General features: G+C 45.8%; 1 protein-coding gene across 1 annotated transcript; it reads right to left on the bottom strand.

Moving 5' to 3' along the window:
• Nucleotides 1-1,031: 1,031 nt before the first annotated feature.
• On the bottom strand, nt 1,032-22,515 carry G3BP2 (G3BP stress granule assembly factor 2). The gene is made up of 12 exons (XM_054295957.1): nt 22,412-22,515; nt 15,512-15,630; nt 13,414-13,495; nt 12,614-12,787; nt 11,595-11,685; nt 10,562-10,664; nt 8,844-9,024; nt 7,783-7,881; nt 3,931-4,033; nt 3,542-3,670; nt 3,212-3,330; nt 1,032-2,451 (listed from the first exon to the last, which is right to left on the bottom strand). Exons 2-12 carry the CDS (start codon nt 15,604-15,606, stop codon nt 2,179-2,181), a joined length of 1,449 nt encoding a protein of 482 aa, XP_054151932.1. The 5' UTR covers nt 15,607-15,630; nt 22,412-22,515; the 3' UTR covers nt 1,032-2,178.
• Nucleotides 22,516-24,012: the final 1,497 nt, after the last annotated feature.

Below are 24,012 nucleotides of genomic sequence, written 5' to 3'. Positions count from 1 at the left end.
TCAATTATTTCCAGTGCCATTTGCCATACAAATGAATTAGGTGGCAGCAGAACACCACAGCATTACAGAAGGAAAAAAGAACCTCCAGGCTACACAAACCACACTGGTGGAAAACTGCTAACTGATGACAGCAATTTGTCCGAGGGCTTCAAACCTAAGGAGTGGAGTTGTGTGGCAAGCAGTTCAAGTACTACAGATTTCCAGGTAACAGCTGAAATGGCAAGACCTTCAACAAAAAAACTGAAATATGAAAATGCCAATTGCTAGAAATGTGTCCCAGAAAAGAAAGTGTATGAAAATAGTGCAAGACTTACCATGGAACACAGAAGACCTCAAGTCTGGGAGAGAACAGACACAGATTCCACTTCCCCTTACCTAGCATATCAGAAAAGATGAGCAAAATCCTCCACATTACTCCAAACCAGCAAATGACTGCATAATCCAGAGCCAGACTGCCAGGATGTCCTCCCTGCTTTTGCTGAAATTGCCTCTCTTCTTTAGCTTGAAGCCTTCCACGTTCAGCAGCAGCTGTTGGCGGTGCCACCTTTGCCCGGCCACACGCACAGACACGCGATTGCTCTGAGCCCGGAGCCACGGCTCAGCACAGGGCCCGCACTGGGCCTGCCCGCACTGCCTGCTGCAGCGGCGGCTTGTGGCAACGTGGGACATCAGCCACCCACACCTCTCCACAGAGAACCCACCGGTCACACTGCACAAGAGCCTCCTTTCTATCCATAGGGCCAGAGCCACGTCAGTGTCAACATCAGCTGAGTTACGTGCAAAATGAGTACAAGTTTTTAAAAAAGTGCAACTGGAAAATGCAAGAACATAAGAGCTGCTGTTTAGTTCTCTGAAAATTGCAGTATCCCCGTTTGAAAAGCTCACCCTCACAAAGGATGCTTAGGTCTACCCATTATGAGCAGGCAAGAAGCGTCCACCATTCTCAACTGACTTCTGAAATTCAGGTCCAAGAGAGATTAGAACTCCACCTGCTTTAACTCTGACACTGATTAAAGAAAAGACTGAAGACTACTTGGATGCCTTCATCCTCCCTTCCCCCCCACTGCAAAAAAAACAGGCAAACTTGTTAATTGAAGAGCAAGGTGGATAATCATTTTAGCAACATTTACTCATTGAAAGACACTGCAATTTTTTAAATACAATTTTCCAATTATTTAAATGCTTTGCAGCCACTTGGCTTTGCAGCACAGTACTTCATACACTATACTGTACAAAATCACCAGCAAGACTGGAATGATGTATTCATAGAAGGCACCATCATGCTTATTACATTACCAGAGAACTCAAATACAGTCAAGACAAGTTTCACTGTACAACGCTTCTCGAAGGGGGAAGGGGAAGGAGGAGTGTGTTGAGCAGCCATCCCTGCACTGAAGAGGGGCAGATAGAAAAATCTGATGTGAGCTATCAAACTTGTTGCATACTCAGGGCTACGACTTGGAAACTCTGGGTTCTGGTTACAGCTAACTGGACTCCTTCTGGAACAAAGGTGTAGTCTTATTAAGGTTTGTGTGTGTACAGAGGTTGGTCACAGCAAGCAGAGCAGATGCCCGCATCGTTCCCCAAGCTATTCTGAGTAAGAGGATGAAGGTTTTCCCTCCGATGCCTCCTGCAGCTGTCAGTATAAATGAGTTCAGAGGACCCATTAGTGCATTTTGATGAGTGCGTAAACACGAGTTTGTTTGGAGCCGAGTGTTCTAAGAAGGAAAAAAAAAAGGCAAGCTTCTCCAATTGCACAAATTGCACTATTTGTGTTTCCAACAGTAGTAGGCAGAAACGGTAACACTTACACAAAATGTGCAGCAGAGGGTTTTTGACTGAAAGGACCTGAATTCTACTGGGCATGTCCTTTAGTTCAAATTCTGTTGCAGATAGTTAACCGGTCTTTTCTTTTCTTTTGTTTCTTTTTCTTTTTTCTTTATTTTTTAGTCTTCAATTCTCCACGTATACATTTATAAATTAAGAGTGTGACTCCTGTTGTGAAACTGGGGAAAAAATGTCCACCTCAATTTAAACTGGAAACCAAAGGATGTTTTCACATCAAAGAAATGATCAGAAGGGCTGTGTCACATTCCAAAGCTAAAAAAAAAATTAACAAGAATGCAAACACGATGGGTAATGTACCACTGCCAAGACTGTCTGCCCACAGTGGAGACTTCAGCGACGCTGTCCAGTGAAACGGCCTTCCATCTGCCCGGTTCCTCGTCCAGAGCCAAGTTTCTGTGCCATGCCGCCCCGCGGAGGAGGTCCTCTTCCGTCCCGGTCCCGCATCATGCCGCCGCCCACTATCCCGCGGGGCCCCCCCGGGCCTCTCTCATTGCGGCGGAGATCCCTGCGCTCGTCGCCGCCGCCGCGCGTCTCCCGCTCGCGAGCGGCTCTGGTTTTTTTCTCTTCCACGTTCAGGCGCACCTCCCCGCGGAACATTATGGGCTTGTGGGGAAAAGCGGTCAGGCACACATTAGTCACCATGGCACTAAGCCCCTTCCACGCAAGGCACACGAACGCTCTGCACTGGCTGTGGGCACCAGCCCTCCTGCACGGGCATGCCCAACTCAAACGTGACCCGTTCGGGGTTCCCTGCAGCATGCAGCCTTAGCCCTGCGGAATGCCATTCTTACATTCACTCGGGCAGCCAAAGAATTAAAGTGCTTGTCTCAAGCAGAAGCAGCGTTGTCTTTAGCCTCTTCACTGCCAGCTTTAGTCTTTCCACTTCAGGGTCCAAGTTCCTGAAGAATTGCTCTACTAGGTCTCACTCCCACACCATGGGAATGAAAACTGCTGCTTTCTCCCCTCCAGCTCCTCAAAGCAAAACTGCAAGTAACCCTGTTCCCTCCTCTCAACCCCAGGGTGCAGAATTCAGAGATCCATGTGATGGTCTTTGAAAGGTTACCTGTTCCACTTTCAGCTAAAGATTCTCTAAAAGTAAGTTCTGAGCTCTGTATGGAGCACTTGTATAGAGGTAAAAACACCAAATTCCACATGGTGCAGTTTGAGGAACACTGGCAAAGCTTTTAAAGCTACACAGCACTCCTGACAGAATGGCTATGCCAAAACTGTTTTTCTTTGAGCTGTTTTGGAATGCCAGAGCCAATGGTAATGCAAACTAGGATGGCCCAGAATACTTGTTTAGGTTTAGGCCTTTTGGTCCATCCCTGGAAGGGGATACTCAGTACCCAATGCCAATACTTACTTTTGCAACTAAAATTCGCTGGACCGGCTCAGAATCGTCAAACACCACGAAACCAAAATTAGGCAGTTTTCCTCCCACTCCCTTAGTATTTATGCGAAGTTCTACCACATTTCCAAAGCCTGGAGAAACACAAGGGAAGAGACACTTTATGAAAAACCACAATGCCAGCTCTACCCTCTGTTCGTTCCAGACATCTGTAGTGTGGCTCTATGTCACAGCTTACCCATGTAGTCCAAATTGGTGTTTGGACTACAACTTTTTAACCCGTTTGGACCTGACTTTTTAACCCAGCTTTCCATCTTAGTCCCTGCAGCTGGAATCACTACTTACTCATGAAGAACTCTTTCAGTTCACTCTCATCAATATCATGTGGCAAGTTCCCAACAAAGAGCTGGTGGCTGTCTGGATAGCGAATTATCCGACGATTATCCGACTCGTTCTGCTCCATGTCTCCCCTTCCTACCGTCAACACAAAGAGGAAGGTAGAACCACTGAGGTTAAAAGATGTGTGTAAAACCTAAATGAACACATCTAGGGGCAGCAACAAGCATATTCCCTCCAGCCAGCCTGGACTCCAAATCATGCTCCCTCAATTCTGGCTGAAGGCAGCAGGCACAGGCAGTTCATGATCAGCCAGGCAGACACAGGTACACACAAGGCCTCAGCAGACACCTCTCCTTCACTCTTCCCAAGCAGTCACACAAGCTCATCCACGTTACCTGGCCGAGGTCCTCGTGGTGGAAAGCCCGGTCTTTCCCTGGGACGCTGCTCACGAACGCGAGGAGGCTGAGACTGAGCTTCAGGTTTAGTTTCCACTCTTGGCTAAAAGAGGAGAATGTGCATTATTTAACACTGAGCTGGTAAAAAAAAAAAAAACAACAAAAACCCCAAACTCACAAAAACCCCCACAACACAAGACATGGGTAAGTGGCATGCACAAAACAAACTCTGGAAGATAGACATCGGTGTCAATGGGTTTGGGAGTGGTTTTTTCACCTGTCTAAATTCCTCTGTACCAATCCAGGACTGCAGTGTTCATTTATCACTGTTAAAAGGTGCAAAGCAAACATGTCTCAATCAGAGCATCTCCCCAAAACATGGCTAAGGGGAATTTTCCATGTTTGACAGGGCATTGAGACCCCAATGTTCCATTATTCACAAATCCCTCAGCCTAACTTAAATTGTAGAGGGCATAAAGCTTCCTCAAGCCAAGCTCAAACTTCATGGATTAGGAAGTAGTCCAAGATGAACACAAAGAGACAGACATATCAAAGTTCTGTCCAAGTCCCCAAGGAATTATTTCCCTCCAGTGCAGAACAGCTGTAAGAAAACTATCAAAAAGAAAGAGGAGAACAAAAGCCCCTGGAAGTTATTTCCTGAAATTAGTTTCTACAGACTACCTCCTAGGATATGATTCACCTTTCCTGATGTCAGGACCATGATGCTCAAAGTACACCCTTCATATTCAGGTACTAGAACACCCATTCCCATTTTTTGCAAGCTAAAAATTTGCTTTATGAGAAACAGACAGAACAATAAAAATGTTTCTATGCAGACTACTGGTCACTGAAGCAATTCCCAACATTTTTTAAATTCCATTTCTGTACAACAGTTAAGCAGCTGCTGGTTTGCTGGGTTCTTATCTCGAAAAACAAAATTATCCTCAGGAGCACAAAAATACACAAGTAGCCTGCAAGTAAGATTTAACACAAGGTGAACAGCTATAGGCCCAGACTGCTGGGGAGAAGTAGTTTATATTAAACATCTCCCTTATTTTCCTTTAAGGACTCAGGACAACAGGCAGCTCAGGACAACAGAGCACTTCCCAGGGGGAAAAAAACCTGGATTTCACATGCAACATGCAAGTGTTACACACCCAACAAATGTCTTAGCCCTCCTGTCACTTGTGCTCCATGCAGGTAGGCATTAGTCTGTCCTTACAACACTTCTAGGATCACTTTTTAAGAACAAGCTTGGAAAATCAGTCTTCCTGTTAAATCTTGCACCACTCTACTATTTTGAGAGTCACTGGAGCTCCTCTGCCATCTTTCACTTACATATCCTGAGAACATCATAAATTACACCTCAAGAGCAAAACTTGACACCTTCAGAGCCCCATTTCTTGGATACTCATGACTATCAGGCTTAAACTCCTGCTAAGTCACTGATGCCCTGCTGTTAAATCCCAAGTATAACAGCAACCTTGAACCTGCCTGCTTTGTGTGCCACTGATCTTCTCAGCCAGCACACAAAGAGCTGATCTCTCTGGTTGTTTTCTAAGGAGTCCCATCCTTTTCCACAGAAAAAGGCTGCCTCAGTGCCTCAAGAGGAAAGCCCTTGCACAGAACTCTGCTCCCCAAAACACTGCCACAACTGGCAGCACCACAAGATCAGGGCTGCCATTTGCAGCCCAAGCAGCAGCTCGTTGCAACTTACATCTTCCAGCATGTCCCAGCAAGCACAGAGTGGATGGAAGGACACTGAGTAAGGAGTTCAAGAAACCCCAATTACCACAGGAGCCAAGAATGCCACAAACCTCAGCCTAGCAGAGCTTTGACAGCCATTAAAGAAAGGTGGCTCTGTCTCTTCTCTTCAGGAGCTCACATGGGGAGGGGAAGGGACTCTCCCCAAAAGACAAGAATCAGGCCCTGCCTACCCCTGCCCCTCTGCAGCTCTATGACAAACAATGCAGTAATAAAAATGGGAAGTAAAAGTAACTGAAAGGAAGGAAGTAAAAGTCCTAGTTTATCAATGTAGGCACGCTGATTTCTAATAATCTACAATTAGAAAAAGAGCAAGAAATGCTGACCTGTTTCACTCCACAGCTGTAAGGAAACAGCCCTGAACCAGTTTGTATCCAGAACAGCCCATGTGCAGTCCTTTGAGGAGTTAACACTACAGGGCTGTTTTTTTAACTTAATAGTGGGGAGGGGGGGAAACTGGAGTGATGCAGAGAAAAGAGTGAGCAGAGCAGTTATTTCTCTGTAACATCACTGACACCAGCTACAACAGCATCTCAAAGGGGCCACTCACCCACCCACCAGGGCATCTTCTGTCCTTGTTTACATGCACAGTGTCTGGCACTAATGGATCCCTGAAAATCGGAAAAAGCTGCTATTGATTTGCAGCTCCTTGTTCAGGTGCCTCTTCTACCCGACTTCTACACACTGGGTCTAAAATATTTTCAAGAAAAGGAGCTCAGAACTGACTAATTCCAGCTACAGAAGAGCTGAAATTCCTGCCATGTCAGTATTGTTCAGAAACTTCCACACACCATTACTTAAAACACAAAGTCAAAGATAAAGAAATCAAAAGGCACAAAGCACAACAAGCAACAGAGGCAACACAGAGGAGTTTAAGGGGACATCTATAAACTATCTCCTGCTCTCTTGGACAGATCCCTTGAAATTATTTTTGCAGCCACATTACAACCCTCCACCTTTTCTGTGGCAAATAAATTAAAACCAATTTTGGCTTTTTGTAAGGAAAATCTATCCTTCACTAAAAAACCCAGTTTTTACAGGTTAAATACCACCCAGGTATTCAAAGCTGATGAAGACAGACAGACTTCCCAAATCATTCCACAGCCTTTATTTGATGTCCTTGATAGTCCAGCAGACCAGAAGCAACACCACGTAGGGTGTTGGGGTTTTTTGGTTAATTTTCTTACATTTTTCTCTTTTTCTTCCTTGTTTCCTTTTTAACATGCATTTAAAGCGTGAAGGCTAGTCCTAGACAGAGATCTCTGTTACCACAAAATTGAGAAGAAACCAGAGGAACAGCTGCAGCAACACAGCTATTCTACTGAAAATTGCAGCCTCACACAAAGGCTGGACAGGAGCAACTCAAGATACAGCACTCTAGCACACCCTGTCAATGCACGGGGTCAAGGACATATTTTCTGGTTTGAGCACTTTCATACAGATGGAGGAAGCTGAATTGAGAGTCTCAGAAGGTCTCACACCACCTTGGCATGAGCAGGACATGAGCTGCCACCGGGTCAAACTCGCCCTCCTCTTTTCCCCTCCTCACCCAGTCAACCTAGGAATGGGAAGATAGCATTGTCCAGGAAAGGAAATGAGAATCCTTCCATTCCTCACACAGTCATAAGTTGGTACAGGGTTCTGTGATAAGCTGATTGTCCATGGATAATGAAATCCAGCATAGTCCTGTGGATGTTAGCCTTACAAGGCAATCTTGCACCTCAGAAATGATGCACTCTCTTTTTACTGCTGGGCCACTTCCACCAATGCCCTTTTCAAACACACTTCAGAAAAGTAACATTTTGTTGGGAATTGGTGTTTCCCCTTTAAACCAAGCCATTAAGTTAGGTAAAAAACCCCAGGAGTGATTTCCTGTTTCCACAAGGCCAGATTTTAACATTACCATCACCCAAAGTTCCACCAGTTACACGTTCGTGGCTTTACTTGTGACAAGGAGGTGAGTGCATTAACATTTAACACACAATTAATTTGTGCAATTTAAGTCAAACAAGTTGATCTGTTAATTTAAAAAACTGAAGCAGTTTGCAGAATTAATGAGACAATCCAAGGTGTTCACAGATGGGTTACCTGTGAGACTGGTGCTTTAACATGGGGTGGAATTCCAGAGGAAGAAACAGTACCACTAGGAGGCAGGTTTTTACTGGTCACTGAAGCCCAAGAGAAAGCCTGCAGGAAATGCAACAAACCTAGGCTACTAATCACGGCAAACCACTGACATTCCTACAGGGAAACTTGGCTGCTAAAAACACACTTTTGGTTCATATCTGACTATTAAATAATGGTTGTGCAAGCATACAATGGAGGTACAGAAGGGTCTGCAGTCCCAGCAGTCTGTGGATTCCAATGGCATGGAACAAGTGTGTACTGTGCCCACTATCGCTACTTGAGTGAGCCCAGTGCCCTCAGCATTCCCAGACAACTGCTTTCCATCATGTAACCAAACCTAGGGCTGAAAACCCTGTAGTGTTCAGTGTCTTTTGCATGAAGAAAGGGAGCGGATGCCTGAAGTTACAATCAAAAATGGAGAAGAGAAAAAGGACTGGAAAAAAATATAAGAGACATGCTGGAGCTAGAAAATGACCTGTCTCCAGCTCTCCCTGGCTGCTCCCAGCACTCTGCAAGCCCGCAGGGTTAACCACACCAGAGACCAAAGGATGCACAGTGTGCACTCTGGTTTCTAAGATTAGGCCTCCTGCATCCAGGAGACACTCAGTGCCCCACACTGGTTTTGAACCTAGGCTGCAGCAATTCCACAAGCTTCAGTGTGTTCCATGTATTCTCAAGGAAAGAGCAGCGGTTCCCATTGTATGAGATTTTTGGCAGTGGTAGCCACAGGTGTTTTCTTAACATGTTAACTGCACAATTAAAAATGTCTACACATGCATATACCCACACACACACTTTACAAGAAGAGCTTAACATCTACCATAGGTGATGAGCAGCACTTAAAAATAACATTTCTATTTTAGTGAAACTTCACATTTTGACAAGTTCAAAGGTCAAGCCTAGTTGTTCATACAGCATGACACTAAAGAGAGGTACCAGTTTAGGCACCCAAAAAGGCAAAGTTTAAAGGCCAATACAGTTTTCATCTGCACTTAGTAGCACAGATGTGACCTGTAACTAACCTTTGGTGGTTCTTGCGGTAGCGAAACAGGTTCTACAGGAGGTGGAGATGGAGATTTCTCTTCTAGTTCCTCAAGGGTCTTTTCTTCCGCTTCAGCCTTCAGCTCCTCAGCTTTTGTTTCAGATTCCAATTCTGGCTCAGGTTCATGAGAAGATTCCTCCAGTGCCTCCTCTATCCCATTGCTACAATAGCCAAATGCATTTGATGAGCTTATCAATTGCTTTGCATTTTGTCACATTTTGTAAGCTGCGCTGTGGCAACAGCCCTGCTATGAAAAAGATCGCTGTGTCTCCATTTGCTACAACGGGGTCTGTATGTATACAGTACAGTGGGAAGTGAAGCTGGACTCCCCTGCTGGGTACAAAACCAGATTTTACTTGCGCCGAAGCAAAGACATTTCTACAGTTCTCTGCAGAGAATCACACAGCCTTTTAACCCTGGAGAAGAGGTGCTCAACTCAAGCATTGCTGCTTCTAAAAGAACACGAACACAGTGAGGACCAACGGACGATTAAGCTACACACATAACCAAAGCCAATTCTGGAATGAAACCTACTGTTCCTTTACCAAATGCTACACAGCTTCCTTACCAAAGCAGCTGTGAGTCCCATTCACAGAAAATCATATGCAACTTCTTCTGTGCTCTGTGTGGTTGAAAGGTAGGGGATCTGAACATCTCCTCTCTCCAGCCACCCAGAATGCTACCTTATCTCCAGTCACCTCTGTCTATGCAGCTCCAGCTGCATGCCACCACTGCCCAAGTGACTCTATGATGATCAATGCCTTTACAGCCCCTTTCCAAATGACACAGTAACCCCAAAACAAGACCTGACTTTGTGCTCTCAGGCACCCAAAACTTACTGCATTATCCTGAGCAAACTCCTGCCAGAATCCCACCACTTTTCCATCATATTTCTCATGAGAAGCATTAAATGACTTGTGTTTAGTATTACCACTGATGCACTCAGCAGGTATTGTCTAGTGATGTCATACATGTTTTTTTAATAGGGGAACCAGAAAGTCAGATCTGGCTGTCCTTACACCACTCCTATGTTTCATAAAAAGCACAGGGTTTGGTGTTGTTTGTTTCTTCGTATTTGTGGGGGTTATTTGGTTGTATTTTTCTTACAAAACCATAAATATATTTTTTTTCTTTGATCTGGCTTAGATTTGCAGACACTCAGGACAAAGACCTATTTTTCCAAGAAAGATGAACAGCAGGCTTTCAAAAAGTACCTCCTTCTCTCAGCTCGAAGTGATCCCCAAATCTGAGTAACATACCAAGATATCCCTGCTCAGTGCAAGGAGTTGGACTAGATGACCCTTAAAAGGTCCCTTCCAACTCAAACTAGTCTGTGTTTCATCAACCATCCTTTTTTTAACGTACCTGTGACGTAAGTCATCATACCAAACCTTCTGTTCCAAGTCTGGATTACAAAGATTCCATTAAGTTTGTACATACATGGGGGTGGCTCCCTTTTCATCTCACTTTTGAGACCAGAAGTGAAAATAACTAACAAACATTAAAGAATACCCCAATTCTTCTCTTCAATAAAAAAGGAATGTCTCAAAATGATGTAATGTTAACACAGATCCCTATCAAGCTAAGTGAATTTTCCTACACAACCTGTTAAATCACATACAGAACCTAAAGCCAAAGCAATTCTGTCTGTGGTTTTTATTAAGAAAGCAACTTCATATAATAAAAAGGACTTCTTACGTTACAGGATGGTTTTCATAATAAGTACTGCTTGCATTCTCTTGCACAGGTTCAGGTGATGGTTGTCTTTCCTCCTGCTCTTCTTCCACCTCTTCCTCAGATTCTGACACAAAAAAACCAACTTGTCATCTCTTATGGATCTCCACATGCATACACAAGCCGCAGTAAAATAAAAGCATATTAAGTTAGCAGCAATCAAAATAAAGCTTTACCAACAAAACGTGGTAAAATGAGCTGCAAAAAAAGAATGGAAGAGGCTGCCTCTCAGTCAAGAGGCTGGGCTGTTTATGATTTACACAAGAAGAGGAAGCCAGAGGCATATTACTGCTAGGAAGTTCAGGGAGGAGGTTTGGGGCTCTTTTAAAGCAGCAGGTGCTTTTCATATGGTGGCAGTGAAAGAGAAAAATTGCACTATTACCTCATAAATCTCAGGGCCTCAGACTAAGAAGATGAACCTCAAATACAAGGATGATTGCCTAAAATGCTTTGTTCCACAGAAATGAGATGAACAAACTCAAGAAACCACCCAGTGAATACCTGTACACATGTTCTGGCTACACTGTAATTTGCTGTGTCTCATTGAACAGAGGGGAAAAAGCCCAACTCGGGTCCATTTCAGCCCTAAAGTAGCAATGAATTACTGAGTGTGAGGATGACATGAAAATGAACTATGTGTCATACCTGAAAACCAGTAAAGACTTTTCTTCAAATTGCACACAAATTTGACTGACCACTAGTGTGCCTGCTGCAGCTATGGCAGCAGAAGTCCTGCTGCTCACTGCTTCCATTCTCTGTCAAGTCTCACCCTCTGTGAGCCAGTTCAGCCCTTCAGGGAACACAGCACTACTACAGGACTTCATTTTCCAGAACATTTTGGACCACAGAACTTCAGTAACAACACCTCTGTGCCCCACAGCAGGCAACACAGTTTGCATTCCAACATCTCCACAAACACTTCTGGCAGCTCTGCACACAAGAGAGAGGAACAAGAGGAATAAGAATGACACAAACCCTACACACGAGTCCTTCTCACCTTCATCAAGTTCTCCTTCTGAATCCCCAAATACTTCATCTTCGTATCTGAAGATATCATTATGGACATAGAACTTGTTTGGAACAGATCCCTGTAAAAGAGGAACATGCAGTGGTTAGCATACATGGCGTATCAGCAGACAACTCAAGGACGGACCACAGACCTAAGTTTTGGGGTACACACTGACATTATGCAATAGGACTATGTCACTGAAGTTATTTTCTGAGCTATTTTCTTTTTCTTTAGGCAAACAATTGAACAATAGCTTCTGCCCAACTGAAAAAGGAAGTCTGAAGCAGAATAAAATCTGCTCATTCTGCTAAGTCATAGCAATCATAGATTTTAACTAAATGTACAGCCCCTGAGTTTCATTGAGGAATTTCAATTGTCTCTACTACAAAAACTTTGCAATGAAAACCCTGAACTTCCACAGGGTGGCCGTATGCTTACAGCACTGTGCAGGGAAACAATGAAGAAATTCAACATGAACCTAAAACATTACTCTCCAACCACACATTAGTTTGTGATGCAGCAGGGGGAAAGAAGCAGAAACAAAACAAGACAGCTTTGCTCTCACCAAGAGCTAAATGTGAGCAGTAACTTGTGTATCCCATACTCCCCTTTGCCATCAGACATGAAACTACACCACTACAGCAGAGATTTGATATACAGAGCTGAATCTTGTTTTTTAAAGAAATTATTTGTGCCAATGGCAGCTCCCAAATGCAAGCTTCAATTTTCTTTGTATTACTGCTGTAACATTTCAAGTCCAAGGAAATAAAACAGCTCAGGATGGGTCCAATACACTAGTTTCTCTGCACTCACACTCTGTGACGCATTTAATGGTACTCTGCAGACCAAGTTTGAAAGCCAGATCCTATTGTTTTTTTAGATCCAGATCCTACTTATTTTTTAAAGCCTATCCTATTTTCTGTCCCAGTATGACAAATGGTAGCTACAGGTGAGGTCAGATTTTTCCACCATTATCTGAAGTGTGACACAATCTCACATATCCTTACTTCTGGAGCAAGCACAAAAGTCTGCATGAACTTCCTCATGGGCTGCCCGTTGTTGGACAGCTCTCCCATGACCTGCACGACCACGCCATCGCTCAGAGTGGCGTGGGCATCCACGTGACGGATCTTGGTGTGGCACTCACTGAACTGCAGGGACATCACCTTCTTGTGGATCTCCTACAAACAGACAGACACAGTTCAGCTGCACTGAATTCTGTACAGAGCTTTACACCTTCTACCTCGTTGAGTCTCAACTAACCCCAAAAGAGCACTCCTCTGAGGCTCAAAACATAATACAGGAATCAACAAGTCTCTTTCACTGAGAGCAGTCTTCCTGAGCTCTCTCAACTTCAAATCTGAACTTTTTCACTAGGATTCACCTACTTCTCAGAGTAGGCAAACCATTCATTTCTTCACATAGTTATGTTCCACTTCAACAAAACTCTGCTCACACAAGAATGAATGAAACTCACAAAGATCAGTCCTTTCCTGAGGAACTACTGCTAACTGAAACACGATACATTTGTTGCCCAAATCTATCAGGACCTCTCAATTTTGTTTCCCATCCGAAAGGTATATTCTGCAGCCCAGATGCAAAGCTGAAGAATCAAACACAACTGCCACTGAAGGCAGAAATAAGCAAACAAAACCCCTCAAGCTAACAAATTCCTATCTGTCTCTGAACAGGAAGCAGTATCACAATCCATTACTCACCAGGCAAGAAAGTCAAAGTCACTGGTGAAGAAAAAACCTTGTTTATTCTGAACATTAACAAGGATTACAGGACAAATTTTAATACTCACAGCTTGACCATACACTGCTTCTTGCGGTTTCCCACTGGCATCCAGTCCTCCATGAACATAAGAAGAATTCCTGCCATAAAACCTGCAAGCAAAGAGATGTAAAAATCACAGAAGTGAAAAGATAGAACCAAATCCAAAAAGAATTTTAGCCAAAAGTCGTAGAGCTCAGTACTTCACAAATTTCACAGATTCAAGAGGCTCCAGAACAAACAAACTTAACAGGTGTAGCTGCAAACTCTTACATCAACCTTAACCTTTGGCTTGCTTCCTTTAAGGAAGGTGGCCACTTTGGCTGGAAGGTTCCTCACCCTCAGAAGCCCCTGCCTTGCCCAGCGTGGTACCACCCTCCTGCCACTCCTCTGAATGCTGTTCTCTGCACAGCCTTGGCCAGCACTGAGAGAGTGGTTTTGATATTTAACTCTGTACACTCACTCCCGGTATTTTTCAGATATCTCAGAGATCCTTTGGCACTTTCATTCCATTTCCACATTTTGAGCCTACAATAGTCTGATTTGATTTGGATTGTTACTGTCAGCTTATAAAGCAGGTGACAAATGTTTTATATTTTCAGTACATTTATATTAATAGAAAGAAACATTGTATCACCCTGTGTTTTTATTTAGGAGCATGCTTTGCCTGGGGGTGGTAGCCATGAGGTACCGATGCTAATATGCACCTTTATTATCCACCCTTGTACGGCTTATAGGAAATAAAGTTGTCATGAAGTACCTTGATGAACTCAGTGTCACACAAGAGTGGCAACAATGGTTTGTTCTACTGAACTTAGAAACTCTTTTTAGTCCTACTATTGTGGAAATAAAAGCCCGAGACTTTTACTCCCTTGACTATGTCCAGGAAAGATTCTGGGAAATATTAGATTGTTTTCTTTGGTACCAACCACAAAATCATGACTTTGAGCATGGTCCAGCACTTCCTAACAGCAAGGAAATACAGAAACTTAGCTGAAGCAGAGCACAAGCAGATAGGAAAATGTATTTCCTTTAAAACATTTCCCTCTAAATTTCAAAGCAATCTCTCTGAAAGTCAGCAGCTCTAACTAAGGGCCTTCACAGGGAACCAAGAGTTTCAATTTGTTTTTAAGGAACTGCTCAAAGTCTCTGGGTGGCAGAGCCCCCAATTAAATGGAATGAAAGACTTCTGGTCAAGGGGCCAGAAAAGCCCTACAAATTCAACTGAAATGCAACAGGCATTCAACCACATCGAGTAACACCCCTTCAGAGGGCCAACTGATCTCTGCTGCTCCTGAGGCCTGGGCAAGCTTTAGATAATGACCAGCAACGGGATCCTCTGCGCTCTTCTCAAGCTTTTAGTAGGATGAAACAATAACACTTGTTGTCCCAACTCCCTCACTTCTGCAAAGAGCACATCAAGCACCAGGACACCAGGGAAACCCAAATCTTTCTGTGGCAGAGAGCAAGCTGCTGTTAAGACTAACAGCAAGATAAAGAGGAAGCATAGGACGCCCTCCCTGGAGAATATCACTCAGAAGAAAGGTGCAGCCAAAGAACACAAAGGCAAATATCCATATCTGAGCCTGACCAGAAGAAAGGGGCAGCGGTGGCAGGGACTGCAAGGGGCTAGAAAACATTTCACACAAGCAGCTCCAGAACTGAGTAAGATTAAACCAAACCAAATCAAAACCCCTTGGACTCTTCTCTGCAGAGGTAGTTAAGAGAAATTCCACAGGTGCTGTTGTGAGTGACACTTGTACCACCTCTCAAGTGGACACAGAATGTCCCTGAGCAGAGAGTAACACCTGCAGCACCAGGGCAGATGCTCAAGAGTAGCTATCCAGCCTCCACAGGTATTTCTGCCATCTGTCCACATTACCATTTTATCGCCTCAGAAGCAGCACACTTTTCCACAAAAGAAATCACCTGATAACATGCCACACATCCACATGGGCTGACTTGGTTCTAGAGCCTAGGGAGTTAGCAGTAAGATGAACGAGTTTTCCAACAGCCCAGAAGTTAGCCAGGTTCCTTTTCTCCCATTCTCAGAAACAAATGTGTGATTCACATCAATCAGGACATGCTTTTGTTCCCAAACAGCATCACTTGGTGAGTGCAAATGTTACCTGTGCAAGAAGTCAGGAGCTTTGTTTAGCAGGGTGTAGTACTGTCTCACAAACTCCCGCCCTACGAGCAGGGGACTTGGCTTCTCCATCACCATTTCTTTGGTACTCAGTGTCAAACGCTGCAAGTGAAAACATTCATGTTACTTGGAAGGCACCCCCATGAATCCCAACTTCCCCATAAAAGGATAAACATTGTGATATTAGGATTGAAACAGTTATGCATACAGGGCCTTAATTCACTAGAAAATACTCAACCAATTCAGGACAGCGTCTCCCACCTCTTTTGGATAAACAAGAAAATTTCAGTCTATTCATGTATTACCTTGATGAAAAGGGAACAATGGGTACAAAGTCCCTTACTGAGCAGGTGCTTTGAAAAACATAAAAAACCACCCTGAAATGAACAAACAAAAACCCTGTTAAAAATCTCCTGCACCATTTACTTATCCCTTTGGCCGATGAATGTTTTCAAAGCCCAGTTCAACAGCCCTGCAAAGCAAACAGGAACACACTTACTTAAGGCAGCTGGTAGCTCTGCTTCAGAAGGTTACTGTCACATCTGTGAGATGAAGCCAGAGTACCAATATGAAGTAACCACGTGGGCTGGCCCACACTCCATGAGGACAGGGAAGGGAAACCTCAGTGCCCCAGAGATGACCAAAGCCTTAGGTACTGGTTGTCCAACCCAACTGCATTTCACTTTTGTCATAGCATCTCCTAAGTTGGAAAGGACTTCCAGGGGGCCACGTGCTTCCACCTGCTATGCTCCTACTTATCCATACTGTCCTACAGATCATCCATGTCATAAAATAATCCTCAGTACTCTAAAACACTTTTTAATGGCTTGCCAGTACCCAACATGTTGCTTTTGCCAGCTCACTTAAGACTACCACTGTCTGTGATCACGAAATTCCCTCCAGTTCTCACACAGATGCTTAATCTACTTTCTCTCTCCAAAAATTACTGTGTATGCAAGGAAACAGGCAAAGAAGACCAAGTCAAAAATCCAAGTTTCCAACTTGGGAGGTAATCCTAGAGTAAGATTTTTGCCTTTTAACCAAAATAACCTTGACCCATCAATCTGAACCAAGGGCCAAACAAAATACTGTTTGCAATTACAGGCAGACAGCACATAAAGCATATGAAGTGAAACTGGGAGATGAACCTCAGCTTAGGAAGGGCCTCTACTAAAGGCAGAAGACACACAGGAACAATGCCATGAACAAGTCAGATCCTGCATCATAACTGAACTCTGGAGAAAAAAGCCCACATACTTGGCTCCAATAGTCTACTACACTTCATGGACAACCCAAATTACCTCAAGCCAGTAATCCAAGCCACAAGACAATACCAAGAAATGGCCCCAAATACAGTTAGTCAGGAATCACACCTGAAACAACAGTCTCAAAAACATGCAGGTAATGCACAAGGCAAGACCTGAAACACAATTCTTGAACCTCCAGATGACAGGGTTATCCAAAATCCTACCATAATATAGGGGTTTTAAACAAACCCTTAGATATAAGTCACCAAGACTCTGGAACACTGCATTAGTTTTGCCTCACAGGAAGCCCCAGAGGAAGTAATTATGCTAATAAGATACAGAACCAAATGTCAAAATACTACGGGACATCAAAGATTTGAGCCCCGTGCATGGATACAAATCCCTTACAGAACAGGTGCTTTGAAAAGATAAAAACCACCCTGAAATGAACTAACCAAAACACTGGAGTTTGGTTTTTTTTCAAAGCAGGGGGAAAGGAAAGAAAGCAAAATATGAATTCTAGGAATTCTACTTAGAAACCGGCCTTAAAAAACAAGGACATCTCCCACATTCCACAGGTGAGAGTATCCTATTTTTGTTCTTTGCCTCACAGGCAGATGATGAACACAAAACTGGGTACAGGATCTACACCCTGAGCACCTGGGAGAATACACAAAGATGGAGCCTTATCAGGATATTCTGAAGAACCTGGTAAAAAGCAGATGATGGCCACCACACGTTCTTATGAATATAGCAAGAAGCAAAGCATACTTGTTAACGAATTTCTGGCATTCCTCAATGAAGACTGCAAATGTCTCTGGGTACAAAACATAATAATCTGTGACAAGCCATTCCACTACAGGAGATCTGTATCCCACTGCATCTTGGCTTCATTGGAAGCTGTCCTATTTCCTCGCCCAGCACCTCTTCCACATTTCACGTGACAGCACCACGGTGCTTGACACACGTGACACCATCACTCAATTTTAGAGGATGTCTCAGTACAATCCTTCACTGGTCTCAGTGTTATTTCCTCTCATTATTTCCTGAAAGATCTCAATAGGGATAGCAGAGCCTTAACGAACTGTTTGGGTCTCCCAGGTCATTAAAAGGCAGTGAAATAAAATCAGAGGTACTCCTTGCTAGCAACGTGGGTGCCATGAAACCAGGCTTTCCAAAGATTAAAATCTCCACGTGTCCCAGTTAGTACAGCACCTCCCTGACGGCAAGGACCCGAGCCTTAGCAGGCCCAAGGGGTTTGGAGGTAAACACACCAGTGAAATTTAAGCCCAAAGTCAGGGCATGAGCATCAGCAATTCAAACAGGCCAGATTTACAAGGAACAGTCTGTCCATGGATCGCCAGGCACCAAGGGAAGTCCCACTGATAGCAACACTCTATAAAAGCTCCACTTCCAGTTTCCACCAGCACACACTCAAGAGTCAGTGAACAACAAACTAAGAAAGAAGACTCTGAGTGCTCTTCTCAGCTGAATGTCATGAGCCACACTCTTAGATCAGCCTGAGCAGCCACTGAGAGATGAAAACTTATGGCTCAAGGCACTCAGGTACACTAGCCAGAAACAAAATACTGCTCTTAGTCTGGGATCCCAGCAGTGAGGTGGCACCCACCAGAAATCAAATACACTCATCTGCTGGCTCCTTTATGGTACAACTGTCCTGTTAAAATAATCCCTGCACAATGGCCAAAAACCATAAGCCACCTGGACAGGGTACCAGGAACGGCCAGGCAGCTGCTGCTCAGCCACAGGCACTCCTACCTACATCCAGCTGACGTAATAACTCATGGACAAGGTTTCATTTCCACCTCAGGCACTACTTCTGGTTCCTCTGTTACCAGGAAGGCACACTGGATTTCCAGAGCTTTCCTCAACCAAGGAAAATCAGGAGCCACACAAAATATTTTGCAGTACACTTATGAGCTGAAAGGCACAATGCAACATGGAATCTCTTTCTTCCCAAGGCTCAGAGGTGAGGAACGTGATTCCAAAACTAAACAGCACACACACACACCAGTGAAGCACTCCTTGCCACTTCAACTGGTGTGACTGAAGTTTATAACAATAACTTCAGCCTACAGGCAGGATTTCTTTCAGAAGAACAAAAACAATGAGAGAACTGGCACAGAAAGGAATTATTTGCTATGTGCAGGCAAAAATAAGCAAACAAACAAAAGAAGAAAAGATAATTTCCTCCAAAGAGCAATTGCACAGTACTGAAATTCACCCAACACCTTCCAATGGCCATGACAAATAAAGCAAGGAATCAGCCTTTGCAACAAGGTGAAACTGCTGAGGGCTGACGGGATGAGGTACAGCCCACATGGGGACAATTGTGCTGGAGCACGTGAGAATCAACTACAATCATTTCTCAAGTCCACACTCCAGCAAGAGCATGCAAAATCATTCAACCTGTAATCAGCTTCATACACAAAACTTTATTAAGCTGTGTTTGTCTCTTGTTTAACTGAATGAAAAAAAACCAAGGAGAAACCAAACCCAAATCATCATCCATTAGTTTGCACTTGGGCAGAAAAGAAACAGAAAACAAACCAGAACAAAGCTGAACTGAATTTTGGCAGTCGCTGAAGAAAGCATCACCTCAACTTGAACATAACCTCCATCAAGAGAAACTTCTAAGCTTTGCCAGAGAGCTTTGGGCTTCACCAGTTGTTTTTTAAAAACAACTATAAGCAAATAAAATTTTGTTTTATTGGCAAGCAAATTTCATCTTCTGAACTAGTCATCCATAGATCAATTTGTTCATAACTACAGGCACACAGACATCAAGCTATCATTTTATAGAAATCAGCAACAGCATAGCTTGTTTGTACATCTATAAGCTTGCAACTCTTGTCCAAGTCGTTAATCAGGTTTGAATACACCACTTAAAACGAAAATAAATTTGAGAAAAATGTTCTTGCAAATCAGGAAGATGCTCCCCACACAGCGGGCACACTAAGCAAAGCCACAAGGGACTCGGGGCCACCTAGCACACCTCTGGAGCTGAAGGACAACAGAAGGGAAGGGGACAGCAGCTTTCACAGTCTTGGACACGTTTGTCCTGAACCCAGATTATCAATTTTAATCTGCATTTCTTACAAGCAGACAAGCAAAATCTAATGCCGTGCAGGGCACGCTTGCTCCTGCAATCCATAAGCGCACCTCTGAGAAGCCATGGGTGCCACGCCTGGAACAAAGCTGAAATTCCAAACCCATGGCCCAGCAGGCCCAAGGCAGGGCATCCCACACACTGCCCTGGCAGGTGCCCATGGACAGGCAAAGCAGCACAAACTGCAAGGGAAATATCCTGCAAGGGCAATGAGAAGCCCCAGAGCACACCCCAGTACTGCCAGTACCGCCCCTGTGCCACGCTCTGCAAGTCAGCACCCGGAGCATCCTCCATCTGCAGCAAGGACCAGGAGCCCTGTGTCACTTACCAGAGTCCCTTTGCTTTATGATCTCCTTTGCCTCTGTGCTGCACCCTGAACTGGCTGAGCTGAAGGCACAGCACACAGCTCTGTCCAAGCAAGCTCTCCTCAGAGGCTGCTTTAGTTTTGGTTTGTGCTTGGGCTTTTGGGAGGAGTTTAACAGCACCCTGTATCTTAGGCACACAGCATCCTCTGGGCAATTTAGCTGTGCAAAATTGGCCCAAAAGGGCCAAGCTCCACCCAAAGAGCAATAACAACAGTGATCTGCTCTGGGGGAGCCTTTCCACCTCTGTGTCATCACCCAAGACCAGGTTCAGTGCTTTTCTCCTAGTGTCTCATCAGACACATCTATTAGTCTGACATACCCATCTTCTCATGCTACTTGAGTTGCAACACATTCTTTATTTGCTAAATGCTCTCAAAAGCAGCGGCATCCAGCGCCACAACTACCACAGCAGAAGACTCAAATGCAACACTGTGCTTTAAGGTACGGTGGTTCCTCACTGTATTTTCAGGGCTGTGAAATAACCTTAAGCATGAGAATAGATGCTGAATTTGCATCCTCAGTTCCATATTCCTTTACATTCAGAAACACTCATATTGACATCAGCAGTTACATGGTTGATGGACATTTGGTTTTCTCTTCAGTTAAAGCCAGTTTTCAGAGAAAAGATTTATGAAAAAATCAACAAATACAGATCATAATCTCACACAGCAACCCCACATCTGCCAAGCAGACGATTTAAGAACACTTCCAAAGGCAAACCAAGATGATGTTTCTGACATCCAGGCAAGCAGGGTTCACAAGAAGGAGGAATCCTTCAGAATGACAAGCTTTCTAGGGGAGGCATAGCCCTGTACCCACACCCACAATGGATGCAGAAATGCCACCCGCACGAGAAGGCAAGGCCAGAAGTAAAGCAACACCAGTTTGTCAGCAACCACTTCTCAGCTCCCAATCCAAGCTGACAAATCCTACGCTGGCTTGCAGTGCTACAGTAACAGAGCCATGTTACATTCAGAACTTGGGTATAGATTGATATAACTTCCACCACTTCTCAACTCTTCCCAAGTACCTTGGGCATCTTTACACTTCTTTCTGCAGGAAGGAAAGCAGATCATTTGCACACTCAGCTGAAGAACACACAGAAAGGCTTCGGAGCTGCCAAACCAGCACGGAAGGCCACAATAACAACATCCATACAACTGACTAAGACTGTCTGGTTGAAACTAACAATAATGTCATATGCTCTCCTTCCCACCTGTGATAGTCCTTTTATGCAGAGGTAGCTGAAACCAAGATGAAGATCCAGGCTCACCCAGCTACCCAAGGGATTTAAAAGATTTGTTGTGGAGATGCTGCTGGGCACCCACACTGCAACTGCGGTGATCTCCGAGGTGAAAGGTGGCAGAAGCCTGAGAACCCAATGAGCTCAACTCAAGTGACAAACGAGAGCAGCTCAGAAAAGATCTACTCAAGGTATCCAGCTCTGCCGAATAAAAGGAGCTCACAACAACTTCTGCAATATCACTCCATGTGCAAACAGAGCAGCCCGGGTTACGACTGAGGGAAGGGGAAGTGCAGAAAGGTGAGGTCTGCAGAGCTGGGGCAGCCCTCACAGCCAGGTTGCCACGGCTGTGCTAACTTGTAGAACTGAGGGGCCCGCTGAACCGAGGGTGGGGAGCTAAGGGAGCTTCAGCAGCACGACCGAGGCCGGCGCAGCAGCACCCTGCCTATGCCAAATCCCGCGTACCTCTGGAGGCCCCTGCACAGGGATCGATCCATGAAATGAGACAGGAAGCGGCGCCCGCAGGGCCCAAGATCACAGCCAGCATCGCGTAACGCGGGGCTTGGGGGCGCTTTTCCCCGGCCTCCCCGCGCCGCCCGGGGCGAGGCGGAAGAGCCGCCAAGGTGACGGCGAACAAAAGCCGCCTCCCCCCCACTCCGAGCCGAGCCGGGAGCCCGCGGCCGGGGCGGGCAGCGAAGGGCAAAGCCGGGCCCCAGGGCGCTGCCCGCCTCAGCGCCGTTCCCGCCGCTGCCCTCAGCCCGGCGCGCGCCGCTCCCGCCGCTGCCCTCAGCCCCTCACGCGCCGCTCGCTCAGGGCCGCTGAACGGCCGCCCCCGCCCCGCACACAAACACAGCCCGCGCCGGGGCCTACCCTGCCCCCCGCCCCCCACGCCGCTCACCTAAGGGACAAAAGTCTCGGGGCGCGGGGCCGGGGCGCGTTTTCGCCCACGCCGCCGGGAGCAGCGCGGAGCCGGGCGCGGCGAGCGTGTCCCTCGGGCGGCTCGTCCCGCGGCGCGGGCAGCACAGGGCGAGCGGGGCGCGGCGGCGGTGTCACAGCCGGGCGGGCGGGCGGGGGAGGGCGAGCGACCGCGGCTCCCGTGCGTGCCTGCGTGCGCGCGCGCGCCTGCGCAGATCCGGGGGACGGGCAGGGTAGCCACGGGAAGGGCGGGGCGTCCTCCGGCGCTCTCCACCAATCAGCGGCGGGCAGGCGCGGTGACGTCAGGGGCTCGCGCGTATTTAGCATGGCCGGGACGCAGGCGCGGTTCTGAGGTGCGCGAGCTCCGGCGGTGGGAGCGGGGCCGCGGGCAGGGCTGGCTCTGCTCTTTGCTCCTGCTGTGCCTGTTCGCCTTCTTCTCGAGCGTCCTTCAGTTAGAACTTCACAGCTTCTCATGGAAATAGAAACGCTTCTGAGTTGTGCTGAATAAAGAACTATCCGTGCTTGCAGGTTGAATACCAGATAATTCCGTTACTGGTTGGCAGAATTTGCCCCTTGGAGTGTATTGCATCTCCAAGAGGACAGTCTAAGTGTGTCAGACATCGCTTTTGGAAGCAGCTCACTTTGTTTCTTGGGGTTGTTTGTGTGAGGATGCAAATACTGAAATAAATTGTGGCTTGTGGAAGAACCTGGTGTTGGTTGTTTCCTGTTTTCTTGCCAAGGACCAGAATCTTGCTATGGCAACTTGAACATGTCAGGTGAGTTCTGCTGTATGTCTGCCCAGAACAGGCCTGGAATCCTCACTGTGGGGAAGGGGAGGAGGAACCTTTCCTAACCTCTGAATATCTCAACACCTTCAGTTTAGGAGGAAGACTTTTTTTGTTTTCTCTGCCTTGTTTTGCAGCTGGTGGGCAATGAGGTGTAGGAGCATCTGGGCCTTTACAAGGGCTGTTGTGAGTGAGCTCCAGGTAGGTTTTGTAGCACTGGTGTGCTGCTGGGCAGGCAAGCAGTCGGGGACGCACAGCTCGGGCATGCGTGACTGTGCTCAGTGAAGCTGGGGCTGTGTGGTGACTGCAGGCTGGAGTTTCCCCTCTTTGCATCAGGAAACTGCTGACATGGCTATGATTGCTATGGGTGCCTCGTTATTTGGTGACCAAACCCGACTGAAGGGCTTTTTGTTGCCCAACAAATTAAAAACTCTCTGGACCACGTGCTGGGTGGTTAATTTCATTCTGTAGTTGATAAGGAAAATGAAATCCTCAAAGCTCTTGATTTAAACTGTCATGTGAGAGGGCTTGTCTCCCGGGACTGAAATTAACTGATGGTATTGGCACTTTCTGTGCCCATGTGCTGTGGCTGCAAGTAAAATTGCTTTGGCTGGATATGTAGAATAAGCCAAGCACTGCCAAACCCTACCAGAAACTATGAGGAGGGCACCATCAGACTGGCAGCTGGTATGTGGGTGCAGTGCCTGAAGGGTTTGAGGTTCTGGTCCTTGGCTGTTGCTCCTCAGCAGGAATGCGAAATATGTTGCAGTAGCATCCAATGGGAGCATTCAGCATCTGG

Source organism: Melozone crissalis, unplaced genomic scaffold (assembly GCF_028551555.1).
Source record: "Melozone crissalis strain CALT ecotype California unplaced genomic scaffold, PUWL_Pcris_2 ptg000006l_1, whole genome shotgun sequence".
NCBI classification, from domain to species: Eukaryota; Metazoa; Chordata; class Aves; order Passeriformes; family Passerellidae; genus Melozone; species Melozone crissalis.
Note: the sequence above shows the minus strand (reverse complement) of the source record. Positions and strands in the feature narration are given on the sequence as shown.